Genomic DNA, 26,991 nt, shown 5'->3' on the forward strand with positions numbered 1-26,991 from the left:
ATCATGTGGTCAGTAACTGGTGGTGAGTCATCACTGAAAGGGGCCACAGAGTTGATGTCTTCCTGTTCCGAATGTCAGTGAAAGTGGTTTTGTGTATTATTTATTTGGAGGATCAAAACCAGTGTTTTGTACTTGTTCAATGCTTTTATACTCGAATGTGTAAAATGACAGCACAATCAAGATAGTGGGTTGTTAGGGTACCCTGCACATACGCAGACCCAGAGAAAGTAGATGTGCAGACTTGATATCACAGGGGTTCATGCCATGCGTAATTATGTCTGCACGGCTGTGACTGTATAGATGGAAACACTCAAGGGATTAAATGTCTACATTCAGGAGTGTTACAAAGCTAAAGGCTTCAGCTCCTTATTTCTGAGTCTAGTAGTCCTCTGAAGTAACAAATGTTTTTCTTGAGGGGAAAGAAAATCCTTGTCATCAGTATGTCTCACAGATCCCTTTCCCAGTAGGTTTATGTGAGGTTATGTGGGCTGGATCAACCTGTAAGTTAGGAAGAGGGAAGTTGTCAAGAACTAGTTGAAGGGTCTGTGCTCTAAGAAATTCTTATATTGCAAAGGCTGCATGATGCCAGCTCCGTGGATGGAAATTTGTCAATGAGAAAGTTTGGTGGTGTAGTGTTTGCACTTTTCTACCCAGTAGCACGGCTGCTTAAACCAGGCTGAAGGCATCCAAGCAGTATTTCTCATTCTAACTGACCAATACTTGGGAAGGAAAAAAGGAGTGCTGAGTCTGTGGATCTTGCTGATCTGATAAGGAAAAGCCCATTAGAAACTGCGGTGGTGCTGAAGTATTCTGCTTTGAACCATAGTCCTGAGGTTCAGTGGTTTGTTTTGCCTTTTGCTGTACTCGGTCATTGCGCTCAGGAACCTGTCTATGTTAGCACTGGGTTCTTGTCCTGCTCCCACATAAATTCTTTGTACTTCATTGGTCTTTCATAAATTGCAATGTAGCTGCTAAGCAAATTGGCATCTAGTACGGACATAATTGCAGAAGTAAACATTTGGCTTCCAGTTTTACCGTCAACACCCGGCCATCTCTTGGGTGTGTTTGGAGCTTTAGGATATAGATTCCAATTTCTGGCTTACTTCTTTCTGGTAATGATCAGCCTTCTGGCTGGGTTTCACATATACAAGCCTGCTTGCCATTTGGGGATATATTTGCAAAGGTTGCATAGGAAAGGGTGAAAACTGCTTAGGACCCAATGATTATCTGCATTCATTTTAATGCAAATACTGCATAAATGCTGTGTTGGCCCAGGAACATCACCAGTTCCTGTTACATGGGCATTTCCTCTAACTTAACTGGTCTGCATTTTATTCAAATGTCATCACCATACAACTGTCATCTGGCAAGCCTTATTTCTCCTTTGTCTTTTGTTCTCAATCATTCTTTCCTCTTAGTCTACAACTCTCAGGATGTTGCTGTCTCATTGACTCCCACCCTTCAGTGTCTTTCTTCTGGCCCCTTTCCACTCTGAGCATTGACCCTACTTCCATCATCTGAATTCCCTCATTGTTTTGTCTTCATTTCTTTTTCATCTACACTTTTCTGTCTCTCTTGGAAGGAGTCAGAGCTCACAAAGGTCACAAGTGATCAAAGATCCAGGCACATTGCTTGCTTGCTTGTTCTCTTCTCCCCACACATCCTTGGTTTCTGGCTGCTGTTAATGGTGAGCTTTCTTTAAGTAGTTAAGCAGCCAGCGTATTTTATAGATATCTCAGATGATGCTTTCACCCTTAGAGACATGGGTTGAAAGGATGCTCTAAGACTCATTGATATTGATCTCTTTCATTGAGTCGAGTCTTTGAATCAGTAATGAAGTAAACTATTTCCAGCTGTGATGTGTATATTAGCTTGGGTCTGTAGGACTCTTACAGCACAGTTGTCTCTGTATCTCATTTGGACAGTTTTCTAGGCATTTTCAGGGAACTTTCTGCCTGCTTCAGGGAACTGAGGCTCCTGCAACAGTTTGAAAGCATTTAATCTGAGCTCATAGCTACTTCTCGTGGCACACTTTGTAGAGACACACTTTTAGGAAAGCAGTGGGCTCACAGTCACCTTCCCACCCAGTATTTCCACTGTGTAGTGCTATGTGCATAGACACTTGGGCTAGCTCGGGTGCTCAGAGCAATATAGCGCAACACTCCACCTGGACTCGTTTGTCCTGCTTCTAGCTAACTCAGCTGTGCTGCTTCTGGTACCCAAGCTAATTACTGAAGACTGATCTTTTATATTTCTACACACCACTGCATTTTGCAGAACAGGCACTCTGTAAAGGAGAGCAACACTGGCAATTCAGTTTCTGTGAATCAAAAACTTTCTGTTTGTGAAGGATAAAAAAAGGTGGAAGGGGAGAGTAATAGAAAGATTCAGGGGTTTTGTTCATGAGATGAGATGCTTGAGCATAGCGGTGTGAAATGCAATGGGCTATACTTCAGTACTTCATCAATTTATAAAGATTAATTCTACCTCTTAGACCCCAGTGGGGGTTTCATGTTAAAATGTGACATGCCTATCAGTCAAATGGTAGACGTAATTGTTCTTTAAGTGACCTATTAACATCCTATTCCTTTTTAATTAAAAGTTGTGTTTGTGTTCTCATGCAGGCCATATTTGAACAGTAAAAACTCCTTTCATACAAGGCGTGTTGCAGGCAGAGAGCTGTCACAAACTGTGTGACACACATGTGAAACAGGAGGAGTGATTGAAGTCCCAGTGCAGCAACATGTGGCTTGCCTTCGGCTGCCGCTGACATGGAGGGAGATGGAGGGATAAGCAGCATCTCCCAGGACCACACCCAAACCCTTTGCATTCCTTGCCTAAGAAATGTCTTGTAGTTGCTTATTGTGGCATAGAAAGTTATAATATACAGCATTTGCCATAAGTGTGTCACTTCAGAGCAAATGATGGATTACGTTCTTCCACACCCCAAAAGTTGTCTTTGTGCTGTAATTAAAAAATAAATGTTGCAATGTTGAATTGGAAATATTTTCTTCCATACAATGAATTTGTTTTGTTAGGTTGCCTGGATGTAATTGCAACAATGTCAGTGTATTAAACCCTTGTCACAGGGTAATGGTTTCCTGCCGCTACGCCAGTGCCAAGGACTGCTTTGCTTAACAGCTCTGTTGCTGTTTATCAGCAGTAGCGATTATTTTGCTTCTGCAAAACTTTTTTTTTGCTTACTTCGTTCCCTGTGTGCATACTATAAATTACAGTTCTGTGCGAATGCTAACCACAAATCCTAGACAGTAGGAAGCACTGCCATGCCAGAGAGCAGCTCTGCTGGGAGCTGGTTTTAGGTTCACCCAAACTTGTCAGCGATCTGAGGGGGGAAAAAGGTGTTCCAAACCATGAAGGACTGCTGGGCCCTTTCTACCATTGAAAATTGATCCCTCTTAAACAGTTTAGAGGGCCCTCGGGGTCTTACAGCTTACATAAAAAATGAAAGCCCTTCCTGTCTTAGAGCAGCGCAAGCAGTCAATACAAAAGAGAAAAATTATCTTTTAAGTGTATCCCATTGAATCCATTATCTTGAGGGCCCATGTGTGATGCTTCATCAAAGCATCATCGTCTTGGTGATACATAGGAGAGAGGGTGAGGTGGCTTTCAGGGGATTTCAGAGAAAATGCTGCAGTACTGTCAGTGCCACAGGACAGGCTAAATGTGATACAAGCCAGAAAATGAGAGTTGCAGAAAAACTGATCTGTTCCTCCTTATAACAAATTGAATTCATATTTTACATGTTTGAAACAAGCAAATTGTTCAGGAAAAGTTTTCAATGTTTCTTTTGTAAGTATGAAAGTCCCGTTGGACATCTCACACAGTAATTGCTTTGCTTTTGATCAGAATACGAACTTTCAGATTTTTTCTGCATTACAATAAGAAAGAGAATAAAGGAGGAAAGAAAAATCAGTGCTTGTACCATCAATGCGTTCTAGCCTTGTTTTGGGAGGTAGTGAAAGGACTGGATTGATATATCATGAGTGATTTGGTGTTGAATTTCTGGTTCTTGTGAGCGAGTGTCAGAACTGTTAGTTTTTAAACACTGAATTCTTCAGTCTTTTGCATGCCAGTGCTAATGTTTTGTATGTTTTTCTTAGACTAGCATGAAAGGAAGATCTTTGATTTCTGTTGTTCTGAGTTGGCAGTATTTACTTAACAGCATAGTGGTGTTTGCCAGATCATGTGGTTAGGAGCTGATCTTTTGCTGTCGGTGTTTCCTTACTCCAAATAAGTAAGGATGTTGCTCTTTGACAGATTATATGCAATAAAATGGAGAATAAATCAGATTTGTTGCCAATAACCAGTAATATCGATAATTCAGAAGTGCTATTGAAAAAATGCATTTTTGGGGGGCAAAAGGAAGAATGAAGAAGCAGTATTTTTGAATGGAGTGGTGTTGTCAAACACACATCCTTTGGGGTATCTTTCATTTCCTTTGGTGAAAGGTTTGCTTAAATAAACTGAGCAGTAGGCAGTGGGTGTGTGGCTTTGCACAACAACATACACCCAGCTGCTTTGCTGGCCAGGGTGATCCTAAAGGCAGAGCACTGTCAACATTCCTAATGGGTTATTACCCAATAACGCACACCCTCCAGTGTCTTGGGACTACGAAACACTTTTTACCTAGCCTTCCTACATGAATAATGAAGCATTTCAAATATTCATCCAATCACAGTCAGCCTCTCTCTTGACTAAGGGTTGCCAAATGCAATTGGACATACTTCTGACATAGAATTTCAGGCTATAGCTCCGTTGGAAGAGTTTAGTCATATTTCTCAACTTCTGGGAAGAGATGAGATTAACGCCGTGATGGTAATTTCTCCAAGCTCAAAAGCTATTGTTTGTTTTTGCTATTAAATTCTAGTTTACCAGCAATATAATTCTATAGTTTTAGAAAACTGTGTTTTATTTTAAATTTATACTTGTAGTTTGTCACATGAAACGGCTCACATTCTGTTTGAAACAGTAAGATGATTGGCTTGCTCTCAAAGTGCTGTGGATACACCTGCACATCACTGAAGTCACCACCAAGCATATGAAATGCAGTTAGCATGTATACTTTTGAAATATGTAGACTGTATTTGTTTTCCTCTTCTAGTTTTTCAAAACATTTTGCTGCCCATCATGATTGTCTCCTGACATGCCAGTGTCTGACTTTTATATAGGTTTTTCTCATGTCTTGCTAGTGTACTCAAAACCAACATCCTCATCCTTTGCAAAATATTAAGGTTTAATTTTACTTTACTAGCTTCTCCTGTGAATAAGTTCCCTTGAATGCTAATCTCCCCTCTGGCCTCCCAAAACCTGATGAAGGTGTGCCATGCTCCTGCTGGTGGAAGTTGCCAGCCCCTCTGCAGTAACGCCGCAGGGAGTCACGCTGGCTCCAGCGTGCTGCCTCAGAGGAAAGCCCCGTGCCAGTGTCTGTCTTTTTGGTGCAAAGGAGATACACAAGTGATGAAGTGGTGGGAAATGTTGTTTTAGGAAGATGTAAGCTGGAGGAATGGTGGCAGGAAAGATGCCTCACTGCTTGTATTTCGCCCACGGAAGACCTAATTTGCGGGAAAGGGAGAGGAGAAAAACTGCTGCTTTTATGTTGCTGAAGCGTATTTGGAGGCTCCACTTTTAGCGGGCATTCTCATTTTCCCAGTTTCTAATATTGCTGTCTTATAAAGCTGGGCCTTGGGCCATGCCTTTCCTACCAGCCTTTTCTTGCTTAGTGGCTGATCGCAGTAAATTCATCAGCAGAGCTACAATTGCACTTTTCCCGCTTCTGCTTCGGATTAATGGTGTAGCTCTCCAAAACTGAATGAATGGATGCTGCTTTCCAGACTGCAGAGGTCTGGTTCCAGGTGTGCATTTAATTCCCTGCTTGGGAAGAAGGATTAAAAGCCTTCATCAGGTTTGTTTCATGCTTCTCTCTTTGGTAGGCTTAACGAAAGGAGGGCTGAAAGGATGCTATTCGAAGTCACTGCTTGTCTGGTATCACTGCAAGACAAAAAGCATTGGTTTAAAAATAGAAACAGCTAGTATGGCTGTAACTTCCAGTTGTGTTTAGCTTCCATGTGGGTCCCTTTATTTCCTATTAAAATGCTAAGTAGTTAAATCAGAGGTGTGAGTCCTTCTTCCTTCCCTTTATTAATGAAGTCCTGGAAACATGACAAACATGAAGGGCCCTAGGAGTGCTGGCGAACGTGTAATAGGCTTCTGTAACATGCAAAAAGCATAAAGCTGGTAGCACAGCTCTCATTCAAAGAAGAAAAATCAGTCATGTTGTTCTTCCAACCTGTCCCCAAGCCTGCAGAAGCTCTGCCTGGGCATGCCAGGCTGTTCCCCATTGGGACAGGTTGGCTGCATCTCTTCTGGGAGCATTTCTTCCAAGAGTCCTTTCTGTTGCTAGGAAGGACTGTGGGAAGGATTCTGTCCTTTGACTTTGCATGCCTGAATATTTTTCTTTGCAACATGGTTCCGCTGAGAAATGTGAGCAGTGATGAGAGCTTTATCAGCTGGAAATTGCAGAGGCTGTGGACAGAACAAAATAAATGGGGTGAGGTCCCCAGAAAACCCAAAAACCATTGTCAGTGAAATCTAGTCCTGATAAAGTTCAAGTTTGTTGTAGTGCATGACTCATTAAATGTACGTCTGAAATGAGGGCACTTCCATCATAACAGAGAGAGTTTATTTTCCTCATTGCCATCCTAATATTATTCTGCTGTAGTAACAACTGTAGTGGTGGAGTGGGTTGGAAGGGTGGATAGTGCAGGGGAGAGCCGGTCCCCCGTGTAAGAAGTGACTCCATACAGTTCAGCCAGCAGGAACGTATTCCTGTCAGCTTTCCCCGCTTCAGAGGTTGAGTGGAAACCCCTTCTTTGTCTTGTCTAAACGTCCGGTGATAATAAATAATAAGCCAGTGATGTGCTCCCAAAATTAGATTTGGAATTTAGTTTTGCCCATTTTCACAGACTCTAAGGAGCAAACGTGTCTTGTCTGACTTTGATCCTGCAAAGAAGCCTGAGCTGCCATCCGCAGTCATACACTGGCTGTTTCTGTACCCCTCAGTATTGTTTAGCAGAGGATTTTCCACAAAGATCAACCAGCCCTTGAAGCACAGTGGAGGAATACCCCTTCCTATTGACAGTCTGCAGTGAGGCTTAAGTCTTGGTCAACACTTCTCACTGATCACTGCACATCCGTCACTAACTGCCTTTGCACTACCGATGTAGATGTGGCAGACTACTTCCTTCCTTACAGCAGTGTAAATCATAGAATCATGTAATGATTTGGGTTGGAAGGGACCTTAAATATCATCTAGTTCCAGCCCCCCTGCCATGGGCAGGGACACCTTCCCCTACACCAGGTGGCTCAAAGCCCCGTCCAACCTGGCCCTGAACACTTCCAGGGATGGGGCATCCACAGCTTCTCTGGACAACCAGTTCCTGTGTCTCGCCACCCTCATGGTAAAGATTTTTTTCCTAATAGCTAATCTAAATCTACCCTCTTTTAGTTTAAAGCCATTACCCATATCCTATCACTACATGACCTTGTAAAGAGTCCCTCTCCAGCTTTCTTGCAGGCCCCCTTTAGGCACTGAAAGGCTGCTGCAAGGTCTTCCCAGAGCCTTCTCTTCTCCAGCCTGAACAACCCCAACTCTCTCAGCCTGTCTGTCCTGGGGACTTATCCCTGCCAGAGATCTTTTAACGTCCAAGCAGGTAGGTAGTGGCCAGTGGCAATTAGAGGCAGCAAAGATCCACTTGTGTGGTTGTGCCACTGCTGCCCACTGAGGCTGGAGCTCTGGGTGGGCTGCTGGATGCAGGGATGGAGTAGGGCTTATGGGCAAGCATCTGACAGGGGCAGCTGCAAGCAAATCTCAGTCATCTTGCTGCTTTTCTATTGACTGTATCACTGCAATATCCACGGTCATATCACAAAGACCAATTGTACCTCAGGTGCCTTCTCCCTCCTGTTAAAACCTATCACGAAGCTGGGGTTCAGCAGCAGGTTCTGCCTTCTGCTTCACAACTGGGTCCATTTCACCTCCTGTGATTTTTTTGGTAGGCATCTCATGCTGTACACTGGGGGAAGAAAAGCTGTGTAAAAGTGAGTGGTCAAGGACTGCGCCGTAGGTGTCCATTACAGGACTGCTTGGTTGATGCAAATAAATACAGACTTCCACTTACATCTATGCCTTGTGGTGGTGCAAGCAAAAGAAAATCAAAAATCTACCAAAACACCTGGATTTTTGCTAAATTAAAATTTTATTGCATTCAGATACAGAGCAAGAAGTATTAAGTAGCTACACAAGTGGAAGGGGTAACGAGAGGTTTTTGTAACATGTTTTATCTTCAGCAAGCACAGAGCAGAGGATAACTTTTTGAAACAGTTTTCTGCCCCTGAAAATGCGTGCATTGGAACTTGCATTATTCTAAAAAACTGCAGTTTTGAAATTTTCAGGCTTTTTCTCACTGAATGGTTAACTTGTTTTCTTCTTGTTGGTAAGGGAGTTGTGGCCTTTTGGCATACATAGCTGTGTTCATCGTTTCTTTGCAGTATGAGTGCAAGCTGTAACTTAATCTCTTGCTATGAGAGTTGTGCAGTAGTACCAGTGTCTGGGGACCAGGGCAGACGCAGTATGGAAAGACCCTTAGGGTATGGCTTTTTTCCCCCTCCTTTTTCATCCAAATGTAGTTAAATTTGTCTCTGTCTTTTTAGAGAAAGTTAAGTGAACTTCAAAGCGAAGTGAACAAAATAATGAAAATGTACAAACTCAAGTAGAATGGGATGCTTCATTATCAACATCTCTCTGCTAGTTTAAAAGCAGTGCTCAGCTTGGTAGGCGACTTCTTGTTTATTAGCAGCCTGGAATTGCCACAGGGGAATTTTGGCTGTTGGGTTGTGCTGGTTTCTACCAAGAAGATCCCAACAGATGTGAGATATATATCCTCACTATTGTAAATCCTCCAGACTGGTGGAGTTATGCTTATTTGACTGTTTCTCCACAGATCATTTCCCACTTGTTTGTCTGCATTCAGAATTTATTAGTTGCCACATGACAGAGCTGTCGTAATTTTTCAGCTGCATGATCACCAGTGCAGTGGTGCACAAGACGTATGTGGAATGAGATCCAGCCCTGTGTAGGTGGGCTGGGCTGCCCTCCATAAGTGTCTGTGGCTGTCCATTGCCTGTAGCTCAGTCCTAGAGTCAGCTCACTTCAACACTCTGCTAAAATACTTGGAAGTTGACTGCCTGCATTTAGGAAATGGGGATCCTGACACACGTGCAGTGTAATACTTCAGACGGCACAAAGAACAGTCAGCTCCTCCATGTGAGGATAACCTGGACTGCAGGATAAAATAGCTCTTAAATTAAAAACATTACAAATTCCTGCACGTTTTAGGAGGACTACAAACTGTCGCTTGCAATATCAGATCGTATAAATTTGTTATTTTTTATTTAATAAAGCCTGATTTTCTACAGAAATGAATATGTAGGAAGAATAGTGACTTTGTTTAATACATGGATTTTGCTACAGTTAGTGTCTGGTCATTTTGTGACTGGGATATACTTGCCTTAACATGGGCAGCTAGTGCCTATGCACCCTTCCTGCTTGGACCCCTGTGGCTGCTCCAGGAGAGCACAAGTCTTCAGTCACGTCCCTGTGCCATCCCCCAGCCCTTTGGGAGTCCCAGAGATGCCCTAGAGCATCTTGAGTGGCACCAGACACCTGTATTTAGGGAGCTGAATCACATCCTGGCTGTTGTGTATTAAAGGCACCATGATGTAACATCTAGTTTTGTCATGTGGCATTTTTGATTATTTCACTGGCTGCAATTATAGTGTCTGTTTTCACATACATGGATTAATTATTCTTTATGCCACTATTTATGGGGGCTATATTGCTTCTGTATGGTATCTCAGTTCTCCTGCTTTCTTCTCTCTCTCTGCCTCCTCCACAGAAATACATCTGACATACTGTTGGGTTTGGTATGGCTGCAGGGATGATTACACCATGACAACGTCTAATTTAATAAACAATAAAGCCACTGTTTTGTATATGTAAAGTTTTTCAATGGAAATAATGTTATCTGTGTGTTTTTTATCACCCCCACCACCAGCAGAATGTGCAGGTGTGGCTTTGGCATTTCTAACCTGTGCGTTAAGCATTATTTATTGCTCAGAGCCACTGTCTAAGCTGTTTTAGGTGGACTTTCCTGTCCTCTTAACTGATTAGCACACAGGTTTTATATGGACTGATTTGGTTAATGGTGTGATTTTTCTAGTTACTGAAGTGCTTAAATAATTTCAACCTCTAGCATGGAAGCAGTTAAACATGTAAATGTATGGGAATGAGTTATACGGGTATAAACTCGTCCCTCTGTGTAGGCACATGTGTGTGTCCACACTAGGGAATCACAGCAAAGTAATTGTAATGTATAGAAGTTAATCAGTGCAAGGGCAGTGTACAGTCCTGTGTTTCTCATGCTAAATTCAGTGCTCATAACAGCTGCATCTTTGTTGCCTCTTTGGTATGCTCTCATGCTGTCTGGATTGCCTTTCTCAAAGAATTTGTAATTTATGATATTAGCCTGGAAGTACCATTTTTGGTCTAGGTGGAGGAATCTGTAGGCAGGTGAGCTAAGTAGTAAAGCTGTCCTGGTTTCAGCTGGGATAGAGTTATTTTTCTTACTGGTAGCTGGTACAGTGCTGTGTTTTGGATTTAATATGAGAATAAGGTTGATAATGCACTGATGATTTCCCTTGTTGCTAAGTAGTGTTTATACGAAGTCCAGGACCTCTCAGTTTCTCAGGCCCTGCCAGCGAGAGGGCTGGAGGGGCACAAGAAGTTGGGAGGGGACACAGCTGGGACAGCTGACCCCAACTGGCCAAAGGGATGTCCCTTACCATATGTCATATGCTCAGTATGTAAACTGGGGGGAATTGGCTGAGGGGACAGATCGGTGCTTGAGGACTGGCTGGGCATCAGTCAGCAGGTGATGAGCAATTGTATTGAGCATCACTTGGGGTTTTGTTATTGAGTTTTATTTCTCTTTCTCTTTTTCTTATCTCCCTTTTCATTACAATTATTAGTATTAGTATTGTGCTTTACTTTATTTCAGTTATTAAACTGTTCTTATCTCAGCCCATGGGTTTTACCTTTTTCTGATTGTTCTCATCCCACTGGGTGATGGTGGGGAGTGAGCAAGCGGCTGCGTGGTACATAGTTGCTGGTTGGGGTTAAACCATGACAAAAGCAAACCAAAAGCATTTGAGAGAAGTAGAATAAATGTGTTATTGTGTAGCTGGCGTTCACCTTCTCTTGCTGCAATTGACATCAGCTTTGTAGGAAAAGAACATTATTAGGGCAATGAGAGCGACCTTAGCTTGTCGTCTTCATGGTGTATGAGTGGTAGTGCCATGTCCAATACATGATTGCCTGCTGCTGTGCCCAGAGAAATGTGGTGCTTAATTACTAAACAGGTCATCAGCATCTCCTGTTCCTCCTCAGTTCAGCCTGTGTCCTTGGGCTGTATTTTCTGCATATTATTTGAGTACTGCTCTGAAGAGTCATTCTTGCATGCTTTCTTTGCAGCATTCCTTAGAGTAGTACCTTCTTGCTTCACTCAAAGTAGCTCAAACAAATAAGGCAAGCATTCCTGGTGGTAGCATCGTACAGATCTGGCACACACTTAGACAGAGCTCATTTCTCCAGGGCAGCCCCCATGTGCCTTACCTGTGTTCCCTTTCTGCAGCCCCTTCCTCATCCATTACACCTTTTCCTGCTTCTCCAGCAGATGAAGCAGGGGTCCTGTGGGCAATAGTCTGCTGCGCTGTATGACCCTGGCTTATCCCCAGCTTGCATGCTGGCTTGAGTGTGCTGTGGGAAAACAGCAGGTCGTTGAAGACCAAGTCTAAAGTGTTCCATGCAGAGGAAGGTTTGCAGATGAAAGTTGCAGGGGCACCTCTAGTATCTGACATATCTTGTGACGCTTGTTTTGACTACCTCAATAATGTTCTTTATGTGTGGGGGTTTTTTTTATCTATTCTTGTAGGGCTTTAGAAAAGCAGTCTGAACACCCTTTCCACCTTTCCTGACAAATTTATCTTGTGACAGTCCAAGCCTGACTTAAGCAGCAGGGTTTGAAACCTGTTAATCTTTTTTACAGGCTTCTGCTGCACAAGCTAGCAGTAGCAAATTGTTGTCCTCTGCATGAACTGCATTTGAGAAGGACGTTACAAATTTTGCAAATTACTTTCATGGGTATTTATTGAAAGCCGAGGAGCAAGGATGTTAGGGAATGCTTTAGTCCATTCTAGGCTTTGGAGGATGATCTTTTCTGGGGACAGAGGCTCGCTCTAGTTAACAGCTAAAGGTTTTAGAAGCACTTTCTTTCCCATTAATGGGAAGCTTCTACTGGGGCTTTAATGTAGAAATGTCCTCTTTCTCTCTTGAGAAGCAGTCCCCGTAGGATCCCTGTACAGCACGCAGAGGTTAGGTGTACAGTCTCTTGCCTTTATGGGCTGCAATGCAGGAGGAGTTTGTGCAACTCTTGCAAAGGGAAGGGCAAGTGTGTTCTTGTCCTGTCTATGGAAACATGTTGTCCTTTCTCATAGAGGAGGCAGTATTTGACAAAACAACATAGACAGGATTTCTGGCTAGCTAGTCAGAGCTGTGAAGATCTTGGAAAGCTTGATTTGTTACAGTCTCATGGCAATTCACAGGCGCACAGGCTCCAGGCACATGAAGAGCGATGCCTGGTTCCCCAAGTAGCATCCTGGAAAGGGGCAGAGTTAGTGATACCACAGCACTTCTTACATAGCGTGTACATGCTTAACTAGCGTATCTATTGGTTATGGGTCGAGAACTCATTTTGCTGCTACTTTTCTAAGGGATTTCATGGAGAATCGCAGAGTGTTTCCTAATTTCCAGTGATACATACTTGGAATATTGATGCTGAGTCTTCTCAAGGCCACAGAGGAAATACTGAGAGCTAAGAATGGTTTGAATGAAATTCATAAAAGCTGAGAGGCAAACTTGATGTACGAAGGAATACATCAAAGAAATTCCCTCATTCTGAGAAGGTTTTTTTTGTTGGTGGTTTGGCTTTTTTTCAACATCCAGATTTTCAAAAGGGAAATGGTGCTGGTGGCTTTTGCTAAGTTGCTTTAACAGTGTTCTCTCTTTGTGGAATCTGCATTTACAGGTTTATTGATAAGGATTTGAAGGGTATTGCTAACATGTCCTTTTAAGAAAAATTGACAAGCACAAAGAAGAGTGGTTTTGAGCCAATATGTTTTTGACTTTAACTTAAACATGATCTTAAGACACAGGTTCTGCTTTTTCACATTGCTGCCTGTAAAGGGGCTCAGTGTTCTCAACATACAGATTATCATGGCCTTTGGGATGTTGTGCATGCACTGGTTTAGCTACTTTCTGGCTTTTGGTATTGAATGATAAAGACTCGGGTTCTGCTCCTGTCCTTTATTAACTGTACTCACAGCAAACCTGACCATCTTAAACATGATTAAAATATAATTCAAAAGTTATTAGCTAATTATGACGCAAAGTACTTAATTTGCCATTGCACCCTAATAACTTAAAGGTACTCCTGATAACTTGGTAATAACCGTATCATAAGCAAGAGGACACGGTTGCTACTAACTTAATAGGCAGCTACCCTCAAGATAAAACATAAATAATGTACCTCAATGAAATCGGATTCAAGCTTAGTAAAATTATCTTGGCAAGCAAAGAGAATATTTGTTAATTTTTCTGTGAAATGTTATCATTGCCAAGAAAACTTGGTTACAAAAAACAGAGATGGAAAAAGTATTTGCATGAATAATTGATTTAACATTTCATTGGTTTAAATGATTTTAGGAAAAGTGGTTTTGATATGCTCTGGAAAACTAAAAAGTTTTTAAGGACTTATTTGCAAGATACCAAACACTGTAGGAGATGTGGGGCTTAAAGGCTTGCAGTCTGCTCTTCAGTATATCCAGTGCATGAATGAGCGTGAAAGAAAACAGCAAGGAGAGATGGCATTGTAAAGCATAAAACGCCTCTCGTGATTAGAGGGACGACGGCAGGGACCTGCAGCCTCCTCCCCTGCTCCAGATCTCCCTGACTTGGCATGTGGGGTGGGTCGATCAGAGAGCTGGCCAGTTGGAGAGGTGTCTCAGGTTCCTAGAGGAAGGGAAGGGCTGTGGTACTGCTGTGTAGATAGTGGTTTGGCTGAAGAAACAGCCTGTTTTGGGTTTACAAGACTTAAGTTTTCTGGAGATGGGCCTGTATGGTAGCAAAAGGGCTTGAGGGAGTGCTTGGCATCCGGAGACAAGCAAAACCATGAGGCTCAGGGGTTGGCATGCTGTCTTGTGAAGTGTCAGCAACTTCAGGATCTGTCAGGTGGAATAACCTCACTTTGTCAAAAGTGATGGGGATTGTGGGGATGAGGATCCTGGTTTTGTGTGGGGGAACAGCTGGAGAGCAGAGGACAGACCCCTCTCAGCCACATCTGAAGCCAGTAATGCAACCTAGAGGTTCAGGAGGTTTGGCTGCCATGGTATTGAAATTGCTTTTTAAACACTTACTTGCCCAGCCTTGTGTGAAAAGATGCAGATTTGGGTTGCAGCCTGTTCCTCTTATCTGTCTGTATCTCTTTGGTGTACCAGAGGAGAGAGAGAAGTACATGGTAAACAGAAACTCCCTGGCCCATCATCCGCAGTCTGGGGATAGTGCTGTCCTGGCCTCACCCTTGCTGCCGTCGTGCAATGTGGGAGATGGTTTCCATCTGCCCACATATATAGTTTTCTGGCCGTGAGTCACCAGCTCTTGAAATCCCATCCCAACTATTTATTCCTTTCTTTTCTAAAATGTCAGCATTTCTCCAAGTGTCATTTGGTCTGGTTGGATGATGGTCCTGAGTTTGGGAGCGGGAGGTTGACCATCCCGGGAGAAGGCTGTGACAGAGTGTATTTTTTTGGTCTGCTTCTGTTAGACATTTGGGCACCCTGCACCCACCGGTGAGGCTATCAGCCAGCATGTTATGTACATCAGGGGAGTTACTGTATTAGCTCTGCTTCGTAGTGTAGTTATTACTTCTGGTGTGAATCTCCTGGGTAGCTAGATCCCCTGTTTAGTGGGGAAAGTACAGGTTTTCATTTTGCTTGGAAAAGCTTCCTTTTCAGGCAAACAGGTTAAGGTGTTGCTAGTGACTTCTGGAGCCTTTGCCATCCATTTTTTAACTCACCCCAATGTTTCCTGTGACCCACATATCCTCTTGTTCAACTGTCATTTAGTTACACATCTCATCATCTCCATGCTCATCTGTGGCGTAGAAAGCTGTAGTTCACTCTCGTGTAAGTAGCATTCCTGCAACATGACTACACAGTGTTGTGCAATTTATTCTTTTCTAGTTAACGTGTCAGTTTGTCCATGAGGGTTAGATCCAATGACTATTAGTTCATTTTGTAATATGTCTCATTTGCTTTCATCTCTGCTGCTGGTGCTGCCTCTGATCAGGCAGGTTGTAGCAAATCCCATGTTTCTTTTTTTTTTTTTTTTTTTTTGTCTCTGATGTGCTCTCTGACAATACCACCTCACTCATCGTTTCAGATCCTTCCTGTCTCCTGCTCAGCACTTCTTGTCTATCTCAATTTCTTCTAAATGTTTTATCAGCCCTCTGAGCTTGCCCTTACCTTTTCTTCCATGCTCAAATAACAATCTTAAGCTGTTTGAAATGATCTCCATGTAAATGATTCAGTTCTTTAATCTTTAGCAAATATTTCCATAAAAGTTTGACATCCTTCTTGTCAGTATCTGGGATTTATCTGTTCTTTAAAATGCTGTGTAACATTTTATTTTAAATCTCGTAAGAATCAGTGTTTTAATACCTCCTTCCGTACATACTTCTGGCTCTGTCATTTTGGCTCCTATATAAATATCTTTTCTATAGAAGGCTTAATGAAATTGTAGGTTTTAATACATTTTTCCCCTGTTACCTTTGCTTTATAATCATTGTATTCATGCTTTTTCTCATAATGTAGGAACTGTCTGTGCCAAGGAATTCCTGAGACTCATGGACACAAAACCTTAAATTAAATGTAAGGAGGAAGAGATAAGAACAAATTATAATAGCACTGAGAGCAAGAGATTACAACAGGGTATTTGGTTAAAATGCGGTTTTCATAATATATGTTCCTGAAAATTGCAAATGTATTCTGTTATATCATGCTTATGAGCCGACTTTTGTTATGCAGAGGTATAAAGGTTGCTATGTATTCAGTCACTGTGGATCCAAATGATGTGAGGTATTCAAAAAAGAAGAGCAGGTTGTTACTGTCAAAGCGGTCCTCTGAAAAAAAGATAGAAACCTTGTCATTCTCCACTTAGGATAGCATTTCTCCTTGGTGTGGATGCCTCTTCAAATGTACTAGCTTCTAGGGGACAGTGCAAAATTATGTAATTTAGATGTACGAGGAAGTAAAATTAAATAGCCATGAGATGAGCATACCATTAAACAGATCTAATTTATAATGGGCTCTTATGCAAATTGCCTTTGAGCACTCAGTAAAAGAAAATGAAAAGAAATTAATAAGGACAATGTGGACTAAGAAGTTACAGAGGAAAAAAAAAAGTAAAAGCCTATTCCAGCTCACTCTCCACACACCCAGAGTGTTAAATAAGCGTTCCTATTAGCCACTTAAATATAATGATGTGATAATAAAACTTGCATTCACTCATACTTTTAAGAACCAACTCCCTACTCACTTTTGACATAGTGGCTCCAACCAGGTGAGTAAGATTTTGACTGAAATACTTTTCCTTTGCCATGTGATTCATTAGTGGAGGGAGAGAGACGTGTTTTCATGAGCACTTTGCCCCTTGCCAGCCACTGAATATCCGACCTCAGCATAGTCCCAGGCAGTTACTTGCCTTGCTGTTAGCATGGGATTGCGGGTGCCAGGGTATTGCTGATGCTCCTCCTGCTGCACAGTTCCCTCTGCCAGGTTATTAAAAGGGATTCACACCAGGAATTTTCCTCCCTTTTTGTTGTTCTGCGAAAGACACAGACAGCGGGGAAAGCTTACAGCTTAGAACTGGTAGGAATGGTTTATTGCAGAAGGTTTTCAGTTAGTTTTGAGTTCATAGCGTCTGCTGATAAAGATGATAATACGAGCAATAATATACCGAATATATTCAATAATAAGAAATCTATATTTTCTCAGAGAAAAAAAAAAGTTTATTTCTACCTTAGTCTGAAACTAATGCACTGTTCTGCATGCTTGCACACATAAAGGCTTACAGTTTTTCCATGTTCCTTGATCAGTTTGATTACAAAAGGGAAGAGGTTTAGCTGTGTCCACTGAAGCCGCTAAAACAATCTGCAGACCCGTGTCATTTTTCTTAAGAAAGTTGTGCAGTAGTTTACTTGTTTAATTAATATTGGCCATCTTGTTCCTAATTATTGCTGTTTTCCCAAACTCCCAACAGAGGCAGGATATACTAAAGGGCAGTCTTTCTCTCTATGTGTATAGTAATATATATAAATATTTATACACTGAGAGAGCAAGGTTATAAACACACGATGTATACAGTTTTGCTGCAGACTGAGTATATTTTTATGGTGGACAAACAGGACTTGTTTCTGAAGAATCTGAGAAATCCTGTGAGCAGTGTCACCTTCCTGTGCCAGCTCTTTGGTCTAGCAATGCTGTTACAGGTCAGTGGGGAGAAGGATCCATCCCTGTAGTATTTTATGGAATTAAAACACTGTTCCATGTCCACATCCCATTGTTTTCTTTCCCCACTAAAACCAGGCTTGAAGCTGTACCTGTTTTGTGTCCTTAAAGTAAAATTAAATTCTCTGAGAGAAGCAGAGTTTTCCACTGGTTGTATTTTCAGCCCTTGAAGCATTCGATTTCTGACAGTGGAATATGATACTTAAAGCCACAGACATTAATTATTACCCATTGGAGGTCGCACTTTCAACCCATGGGACATTAATTTTCCTGATACACCGAAAATTCCAGCCTGTTAGTTTTAATTAAATATTTCAGAAATACATTTTCTTGTAAATGGACTATGGTTTCTTATCCTTTACCCTTGATATTTGACTAATTCTGCATATAATTATCAGCTTATTTTCAAGCCTCCTTCAAAGCACTTTCATGTTTGGAAATCCATTCAGCTGTTATGCATTTGTCATTTAAAAAAAGCAAAAAGTTATCTTTGCCTATCATAGACCAGTGTTGTCAAGACGGAAAGGGGGAATAATAATAGTTCAGGTTTTCTTGGGAAGTGAAATTATTATAAACGTGCCTTAAAAGTCCCTTCTGGTGCCAGCAGGCTGATGGGTCTTCAGCATTTATAATTGCAGTGTGAGACCAAGCCAAAGTAACAGCAGAGCTATGGGTGTCAGGGGGGATGGTTACTCAAATCGGATTGTATAGAGAAGTTGCCAGGGCACAGAGAGCTTGCCACGGTGCTTCCGGGAACCCAGGAGTACAGGGAAGGGCTGGAAGGTGAAGGTGTGGGTCATTCCCCAGGTGCTGGCATAGCCAGGTCTCCTCTCCTGGTGGGTGTAGCAAATGCAGCTTAGGAGAAGGACCAAGCCACCAGATTTGGTCCTGTATTATCTCAAGTCTTTCCATGGAGGCCATGTGAAAGAAGCTGGAACCTAAGTTTTTCCATCTGAAAAGGAAAAAGGCTTTAATTTTGTTTACAGAAGTCTCTCTGCTGGGGGTCTGCCCTTCCAGAGCTGTTTTAACATGTGAAAGTGCAGTTGTGTATTGCAAAGTGATCCTGGGAGGGGAATGGGAAGGGAATTGGGACTTTGCAATTCCTTGGGTTTTCCTGCTGCTGCAAAGCAGCAGTGCCTTTTGCGAACTGATCCAGCCCAGACCCACAGCCCTTCAGGTCCCAGGCAGACCCCTGATGGCTGCGCGCTCTTGTCAGCATTATGGTTTTGTCAGAAGGCTCCATCCTCTGATACTATCTTGTTCGTCTCCTAAACAATTAATAAAATGAAGACAAAAAGCCTAGAGGTTTAAAATATGTAATTATAGTAGTAATTTAGAACTAGGAAAATGCTGCAGAAACCAATTACAATTATACATTTCAGTAATGACTGACTTAGCCAAATATATGTTTTGTGTGTGAATTCTACAATGGATTCCAAGATGACATGCTTGAGTATAGGGGAAAATTAATTCTAAGTGCCGAGTGCATCCATATTAGACATAAATGTTGCTCATCCGCCTAGTGAACAGGAGTCTTGTCGCAGCTCAAATTTTGAGCAGCAGGGCAGGCATTAACCAAGTATCCAAGGAAGAAAGCTTGAACAGTTCTAAGGGATGGCTTTGAAAAAAATTGATACCTGATCATTCTGCAAAACACATTTGATTCCTTACATGTTACAGATTTCGTGCAACTTGAATTGATTTAGACATTTCCTGCAGAATTGTAGATGGCCAGCTGAGGTTAATGAGGTTTTATTTCTTTCCTGGTCTTCATCTCTCCCAGCTGGTGAGAAAGAATAGATGAGACTTGTAGTCTGCTCACAGCTTCTTAGTGGGTGTACTGCTGCTGTGGGTGCAGACGTCGCTCCAGACTCCATTGGGGTTGCCGTTGTCGAAGGGAGGTGGTATGGCTGTGGGTGCGACATGGTGTGTGGTCACCTTGACCCCTGTCCCTCTGCAGTTCCCCAAGACCCTGCTGCAAATCCTGCTGGCTCCCCTTTTTTGAGAAGCACATCTGTTTTTTGCCTCTTGAACCTTTCCCTGGAGATCCCCTTCTGCTGGCTGATGAATGGGGCGTCTCTGAGCCTGGGATGCTTCATGCTGGAGGAGGGCTGGTTGCCTTTCATCTCGGGTTTTTTTCCCTTGGTGGTGGTGGGGAATGGTTGTTTCTTCATGTCTTTTAAAACAAAAATAGTGTGCCATGACTGTTTGTTGTGCTCACTCTATCCTTTTCGTGAGAAGACAAACTTGTACCTTAAGTATGCCACCAACTGAGTGTGGTCTGGGAATAAAAGTGCCCGTCGGTCCCCTAGCTCCATGCTGATGTCTGGGGATACTGTTGTGTAACCTGCAGAGGTTTCACTGTGCTGGGTCCCAAGCCAGATTGGTTCTATTAAGATAAAAACTACATATAAATGAGCCTGTTAATTAAAATACTGAAAACACAGTATTGGCAGAATATGGCAGAATGTAACAGGTTGTGACAAGGCTCTGAAATCTCATCCCACATTGTCGGTAATATTTCACATGGAGTGTCTGTATGACATATTGCAAGTGAGCTATTTCAAGACCATTTTGTTTACAGTTCAGATGTTGGAAAGGATCAAAAAGTACTTCCACGTTGCACGTACAGATGTATGAACAGGAACAGAGAATCAAACCTACCAGTCGCTCCTGCTGATTTCATTGGGAAACGACCAGTGACTCAGGAGTGTTTCGCAAATGCCCCAGCGCAGAAACAACATATATTTCATGTTGCTCTGGTGAGGGTTTTGTTCAGAGTTATCAGCCCTTCCTACTGCTCTAACTAAAGCTGGTTTGTGAGGCGCACATCTAGAAAATGTGTGTGTGCACACCAGTTGATGTTGCAAGAACTGTTGGCAAGCGGAGGCTCTCTAGGTGACTGCATGGTTCTGGTGGTCAGTGGGTGGTCTCTAAAAACCAAGGCATTTTTCCTGATTATTTTAGAGTGTGGTAATTGATAACCTGCTACAAACAGTTAATTATTACTGTGAAATCATTATCTTGCATTGAAATGTTACAACCTTTGTATCCCCAGCTTCTTTTTCCCCCAATGTGCTGCCCCCTCAGCTGTACTTGTCCAAGTATTGGTTGCAGTAAATGGCATCCAAAATATGAACTGGCTTTAAAAACACACAAAACCCAAGCAAGCAACAAAAAAGCCCCCTGTTTCCCAAGTGCAATTTCCAAACTAAATTAAGTCCATCGCGCAATCCTGCGGAAAGCAGAATGGAGTCAATCAAGGGGTGCATCCGGGGGGTTGGGGTCTGCTGATGGGGGCTATCAAGAGAGGTGTCCAAAATGATTGAGGGGGTGTCATCTCACACGACACGCGTTTGGACAGCCAGGCTGGTGCAAGAGGCTCCTGCCCCAGCTGCTTCCCCTCCACCTCCCCAGCTGTGCTACTTAGAAGTTTCTGAGGCCACGCTAGAAAACATGCAGCTTAAACTGTGGTTTGAAACCAGCCCTTTTCTCATGGAGCGGAGCCACAGAGCTGCTTTGGTGAAGTTGGCGCGAGGGGGTTTTGCAGTGTCAGGCCGTTTGAGCAGCTGCTGAGCCAAGCTTGGTCTGACCCTTGCTGCTTGTCTCTTCTTTCCTCTCCAGAATCGGACGGCTTTTCGATGGCACGGAGCCCATTGTCCTCGACAGTCTCAAGCAGCATTATTTCATTGACAGGGATGGGCAGATGTTCAGATATATCTTGAATTTTTTAAGGACATCAAAACTCCTCATTCCTGATGATTTCAAGGTGAGATTTCAAGGGACTTGGGTGTTTTGCACCTACCTTGGTAAAGCCAAGTATCTGGTGTGTAGTCAAAGCAGAGCCCTAGATGGTGGAGGTGGGGGAGGGGGGGGACTCGTGGGGTATGTCTTTAGTTTCAGGTACATGGCAGAAATAAGCATGGGGGTGCAAAAGTGGCACCTGTCAGCCTTTTCTAGAGTGGCATCAATATTAAATTTTCCCCTCCTGGCTATAGCGTAATGGAGCAACCTTGCCATGTTTGACCTAAGGAAATTAAATATCGTAGGATGCTGATGGAAACGGAAAGGATGTTACAATCTGCAACCGACTGCTCGTGAGCTTTGCTGATTACTTGTCCTCCTATCCACTTTTATGCTTCCCCTCTGATCGCAGCAGCGCTGGCTTCCACTCCCACGCTGAAATTCAGAGAATAGTGTGGGAATCGAAGTACTGACAAAGTAAACTGCACACATGGTAATATTTGACCATTAAGTCATAAAATATTTTCTCCCTCAGACTCTTGAATGTATACTGCAAGCTTAATTTTGGAGTTTTAGAGAAGTCAGGGATGAACAGTTCTACATTTATTATTTAAACTTTATTAAAGAGCCTGCCTTTTTTTCTTTTTAATAACAAATTAAATTTGTGGTAGTTCACCACATTAGACATTAGCTTACAGAAGCAGAGTTTCAGACTCCATGTGATGTTCTGTGTTTATCTGCTTGTAGGTGTGTGGGTGTATGTGTGGTGTCAGTGAAGAAAGCACTGGAGACCGCGGCTGCAATCAGAACAGATCTTTATCATTACTTAATGAATGCGTATCAGTGTAGCTGGCTGTGCCATTAGTTCACATAGGAAATGCAGCAATTCAGATTAAGCAGGAGAGGGGATGGGGAAGGGTTAGAGCAGCTCACACTCGTGTACAGTCTTTTATCCCTCGTACCTAAGAGATTTTCTGAGATCTGAGAGAGGGGCGTATTAGCTGTGAGGTTGAGTTTGAGACCCATATTGCAGCAATCTTTGAATCATCACCTGTAGAGGCATACTTAGTTCTCCTGTGCATGATTATTCAGATCTACCTGAATAATGTGGGAGTTTGGAACTAACCAATATGCATCGTGTCCGTCTTTTGAAGCCTTAGCATGACTTTGCGCTGCTCTCGGCACTTGTCCTGAAGGTAATCAGAAATACAGGAAAAGGAAACGCCACTTTCCGTGCAATATTAAGAAATTATATATGCAGAGCCTTTTAAACACATAAATATACTGTAGCTATGCTGAAATTAAAAATGTAACTCCTGGCAAGTTCACCCGACCAACATGACGTTCAAAGGGGTGTCTTTCCCCAGTTATGCTGTAAGGTGTCCAAAGATCAGTGCTTAAAACGAACAGCAGTCCTTGTTTCATATGGAAGAGGTGACTTCTTTGTTACATGTTAAATGTAAGCAGTATTTTGAACATGACTTAGATGTCCCATTCTCACAAAGTATTTGGTTTCTAGCGCAAATTCAGGGCCGTATTGACTGTTAGCAGTCTTCTCATGTCATTCTGTTCCTGTCTTCCCTAATTCTCATGTATCGCTTTTCTCTGTATAAATATTTTCCAAATGGTCTTATGCTCTTAAACCTAGAAAAAAAAGATATTTTTTTTTAATTTAAAAAATGGCAGTAGCAGACTCCAGATCATCAGTTCTAAATTACTTTTGTACTGGGTATGCTTAGAAATGCGTTTGCTCTGCTCTGGCATTTGAGATGATGTAGTAAACAATACTGTTGGCAAAATGGGGAGGTATTAAAAAATACTTAATTTTTAAAATGCAGTAATATGTGCAATCCATTATGCAAATATCTGAATCATTTTACACTAAGAACCATTGCAGGCTCCCTCATTTACATTCTTATACCTGTTACAATGCCTGCTAGTAATGCTGTAAGACGTGATGGATCCTAGTGATGAATTTTCTGAGTCCTGATTGAATTCTGTTCCATCTGTTCAATGAGGTCATTATTCTATGACATCACTATGGGGATAAAGTATGGGGAAAACTAAGATTTATTTTTTTTTTTCTCCCTGGATTATTCCATAGCAGGAGGGAGTTAAGCAAGCATAGCCTCCCCCTCCCCTCACTAGTGCTGCTATACCCAGTCTGTTTCAAGTGGCTGATGGTTACTTTTTGCTTGCACTGTTGTTTTATTACACCTTCCTACACAGTAATTACAAACTATGTCTGAAGGGTTCCAGATCTAGAGCAGCATTAGCCTGCATAACCGTATACATTAAGCGGTACATTAGCAATGCCTCTTTCTTAATTGTGCACAGTAATATATGTGTCTTTCAGGACTACAGTTTGTTATATGAAGAAGCAAAGTATTTCCAGCTTCAGCCCATGCTAGGAGAGATGGAAAGGTGGAAACAGGACCGGGAGAGTGGCCGCTTCTCAAAGTCTTGTGAGTGCCTGGTGGTGCGAGTTGCCCCAGATCTTGGAGAGAGGATTACGCTGAGTGGTGATAAGTCATTGATAGAAGAAGTGTTTCCAGAAATCGGTGATGTGATGTGTAATTCTGTCAATGCCGGCTGGAATCATGACTCGACGCATGTCATCCGATTTCCACTGAACGGATACTGTCACCTCAACTCAGTTCAGGTAGGAAGTCACGTATGCACTTCTTGGAAGGGAGCCTGCTGGCCAGCTACCAATGGGTTGACATTCTTCCCTGTCACTGGGAATGTTTTGGTGAACAAAGCCAGCTGGAGGCTTTGAGCTAGTTATTTATTTCTGTGGGTCGGGGTTGCTTTCTCAACTTAATTTACACATATCATCACCAAATCTCTTTGCAAGCAAACTACAGTAGCGTTAAAAACTTGCTTTAGGAGATACATGTGTGCCTCAATGTAAAGACATTGCATATTTGGAGAAACATTTTTTTTTGACATTTGAATATAGGGCGAACATTCAGGCCTGCTTCCAGTCCCTTGCCCTGCTTGTTACAAATTGTCTTCTGGCTTGATGAGAGGGCACAGGGACATCTCAAACCAGGGAAGGAAGAGGCCACATCCCCACAGAACCTGTTGTGAGGACATCAGGAGCTATTCCTTCACCTGAGAAAGGCAACAGAGATGCTCTGATTTGCCGGAGTTTATAGAAGCTCTGAAACTAAATAGGAAGAATGGAGGAGCAAAAAAGTGAAGCCCCAGTCCCTTATTCTGGCTGTGAGACCTGAGGGGGAAGAGGAATTAATGTGAGAAAGAGATGATGGGACAGTAGCGTTGGCCAGCTACTGAAAGGAGGGCCACACTTCCACAAAGGGAGAACACAGCCAGCATACTCCTTCTTCCTCCTCCCTCCTCCTAAAAGAGGACCCAGTATTACTGGAGAAGGGAGCAGTTTGCAGCCACAGGAGAAGGCATCTGTTGAGTTTTTACCTTCGTAGAGGGGACTTTGTCTCAGCCTCCTCTGCTGTCTTTCAGACTGGGGCATCCTAGGAGGACTTTGACCCTTCCAACAAGACTGTCAGGCAAGGCATGTAAAAAGGGGAGAGTTACCATAGATGTGGTTAAAAGCTAGTTGTGTCCTTTTTCCAGCGTTACCCATGTCTTCCATATGCTTTTTACTTTGGATAAAGAAAACATGTTCAGTCTTCCTCCTTGCTGTGGTAACAAAACCAAAGGCATGCCTGCTTATTGCAAATAGGGCCTGTCCATTTCTGTGGTCTCAGGGAAGCGCCTCCTTTTTCACTTTCAGCAGTTTTTCCTGATTTTTTATGGCATACTAGAGGCCTGTTGCAGTAGGACAAGGGGTAATGGTTTTAAACTAAAAGAGGGTAGAATTAGAATAGATGGAAGGAAGAATTTTTTTACAGTGATAGTGGTGGAACACTGGAAGAGGTTTCCCAGAGGGGTGGTAGGTGCCCCATCCCTGGAAGCCTTCAGGGTCAGGCTGGATGGGGCTCTGAGCAACCTGATGGAGTTGAAGATGTCCCTGCTCATTGCAGGGGGGTTGGCTTAGGTGACTGTCAAAGGTCCCTTCCAACCCAACCCAATCTATGATCTGATGTAGCAGTATCTAAAATCAATAGCTCTTATGAAATGGATAAGAAAAAATCTGGGAGACAAATGCAGGTAATTTCTGGAATAAATATAATAAACTTAATGAGTCACACTGTTAATGGTTTTATCCTTCGGTAGTTAAAAACAAACATCACACACCTATCTTTGCCCAGTTAGCGCATCCTGCACAGACAGCACTTTGGAGTTAGAACACTTCTTCACATCTGGAATGGTCATTAGCACTGTTGATGCTGTTTGGTTTAGGTACACCTCCTAAATGCTGCAGGCTCAGGAGCGAGTTCTTACGCAGAAGAGACTTGCAAGCTGAGCTTGGTGTCTTTCCATCTGCCGGGCCCTGCTGTCCAGGTAGAGCAGCTCTGCTGTGCTCCCTCCCCAGAGGAAGGGAGCTGAGTGCCACAGTATGCACTGAAGGCTCGCTGGGCACTCCATACGTGCCAGCACTTAACCCAGGAGTCTGGACAGACCTATTTAGACCTACCCAAGTCTCTTACTGGCCTTTACTGTCAGGCTGAAACATTAAAGTTGTTTTGTTGTAGTGACTAACGCAAATTTAGACCAGCCTTAGATGTAAGATTGCAACTGAAAAGGGATGGGACTTTCAAGGAGGATGGTTATTTAGCCACATGTCATGTGATATGATGTCCCTGTTGTATCAAAGCAGTTGTAGCCTCTAACCGTTTATCACTTACTCTGATGCTTACGTTTGTGTCACATGAATAAGAATTGTCAGACATATTTATTGATGTGAAATACCCAAGTCACGGCGACAAAACATGCACAGGCTTCAAGAGAGGTTATGTTGCCACGTTGGTAATGCTGCATCTTCCATTTCTGAGGTCATAAGCATCTCCCAGTACTAACAACAATGTGGGGCAGGACAGGGTCTGCCAATAGACCCAGAGAGTGAGGTACAAATGGTTTGTTCAGAACTGGGCTGGTTTCCTGACCAGTTGCTTCCCCTGGGTTTTTTCTCAGGACCTAAGTTCTCCTGCTCGACTTTTCAGTAGCTTGCACCAAGACATTCTGGGGGCATTTTGGTTTATATTGTTAAAAGCTGAAGATCAGGATAAATAAAAATTGCACAGATGTTTTCATGGTTCCTTCCAAGTCTCTTTTCCTACCCCCTCCTTTTTGAGATTTGTCTGCTGTGCAATTAGCCATGCTCAGGTATTTTGGAAAGACATTTGCCGACCTGAAGCAATACGTGTAAAGACGTGGCATGTCTTGTTTTAAGTGTTTTTAACCCACAGTTCGCTTCTCCCCACACCCCAATCCGCTGCAGCCTTCTGCCACCCTGCTTGCCCTTGCTGTCCCAGCACACACGCAAGCCAGTTTGCTAATTGGTGAGATAGCTGGGAAAGACTTGGTCAGCGCCTGCTCCCAGCACAACTCCAGTGAGATCTG

The 26,991-nt window shown here is 42.8% G+C and overlaps 1 protein-coding gene across 1 annotated transcript in view; it reads left to right on the top strand.

The window, feature by feature from the left end:
• KCTD1 (potassium channel tetramerization domain containing 1) overlaps nucleotides 1–26,991 on the top strand; it is a 72,600-nt gene that overhangs the window by 40,438 nt on the left and 5,171 nt on the right. The window contains 2 exon segments of the mRNA XM_056332183.1: nucleotides 21,382–21,526; nucleotides 23,858–24,163. Coding sequence (XP_056188158.1) covers nucleotides 21,382–21,526; nucleotides 23,858–24,163 — 451 coding nt within the window.

Source organism: Falco biarmicus, chromosome 3 (assembly GCF_023638135.1).
Source record: "Falco biarmicus isolate bFalBia1 chromosome 3, bFalBia1.pri, whole genome shotgun sequence".
Lineage (NCBI taxonomy): Eukaryota > Metazoa > Chordata > Aves > Falconiformes > Falconidae > Falco > Falco biarmicus.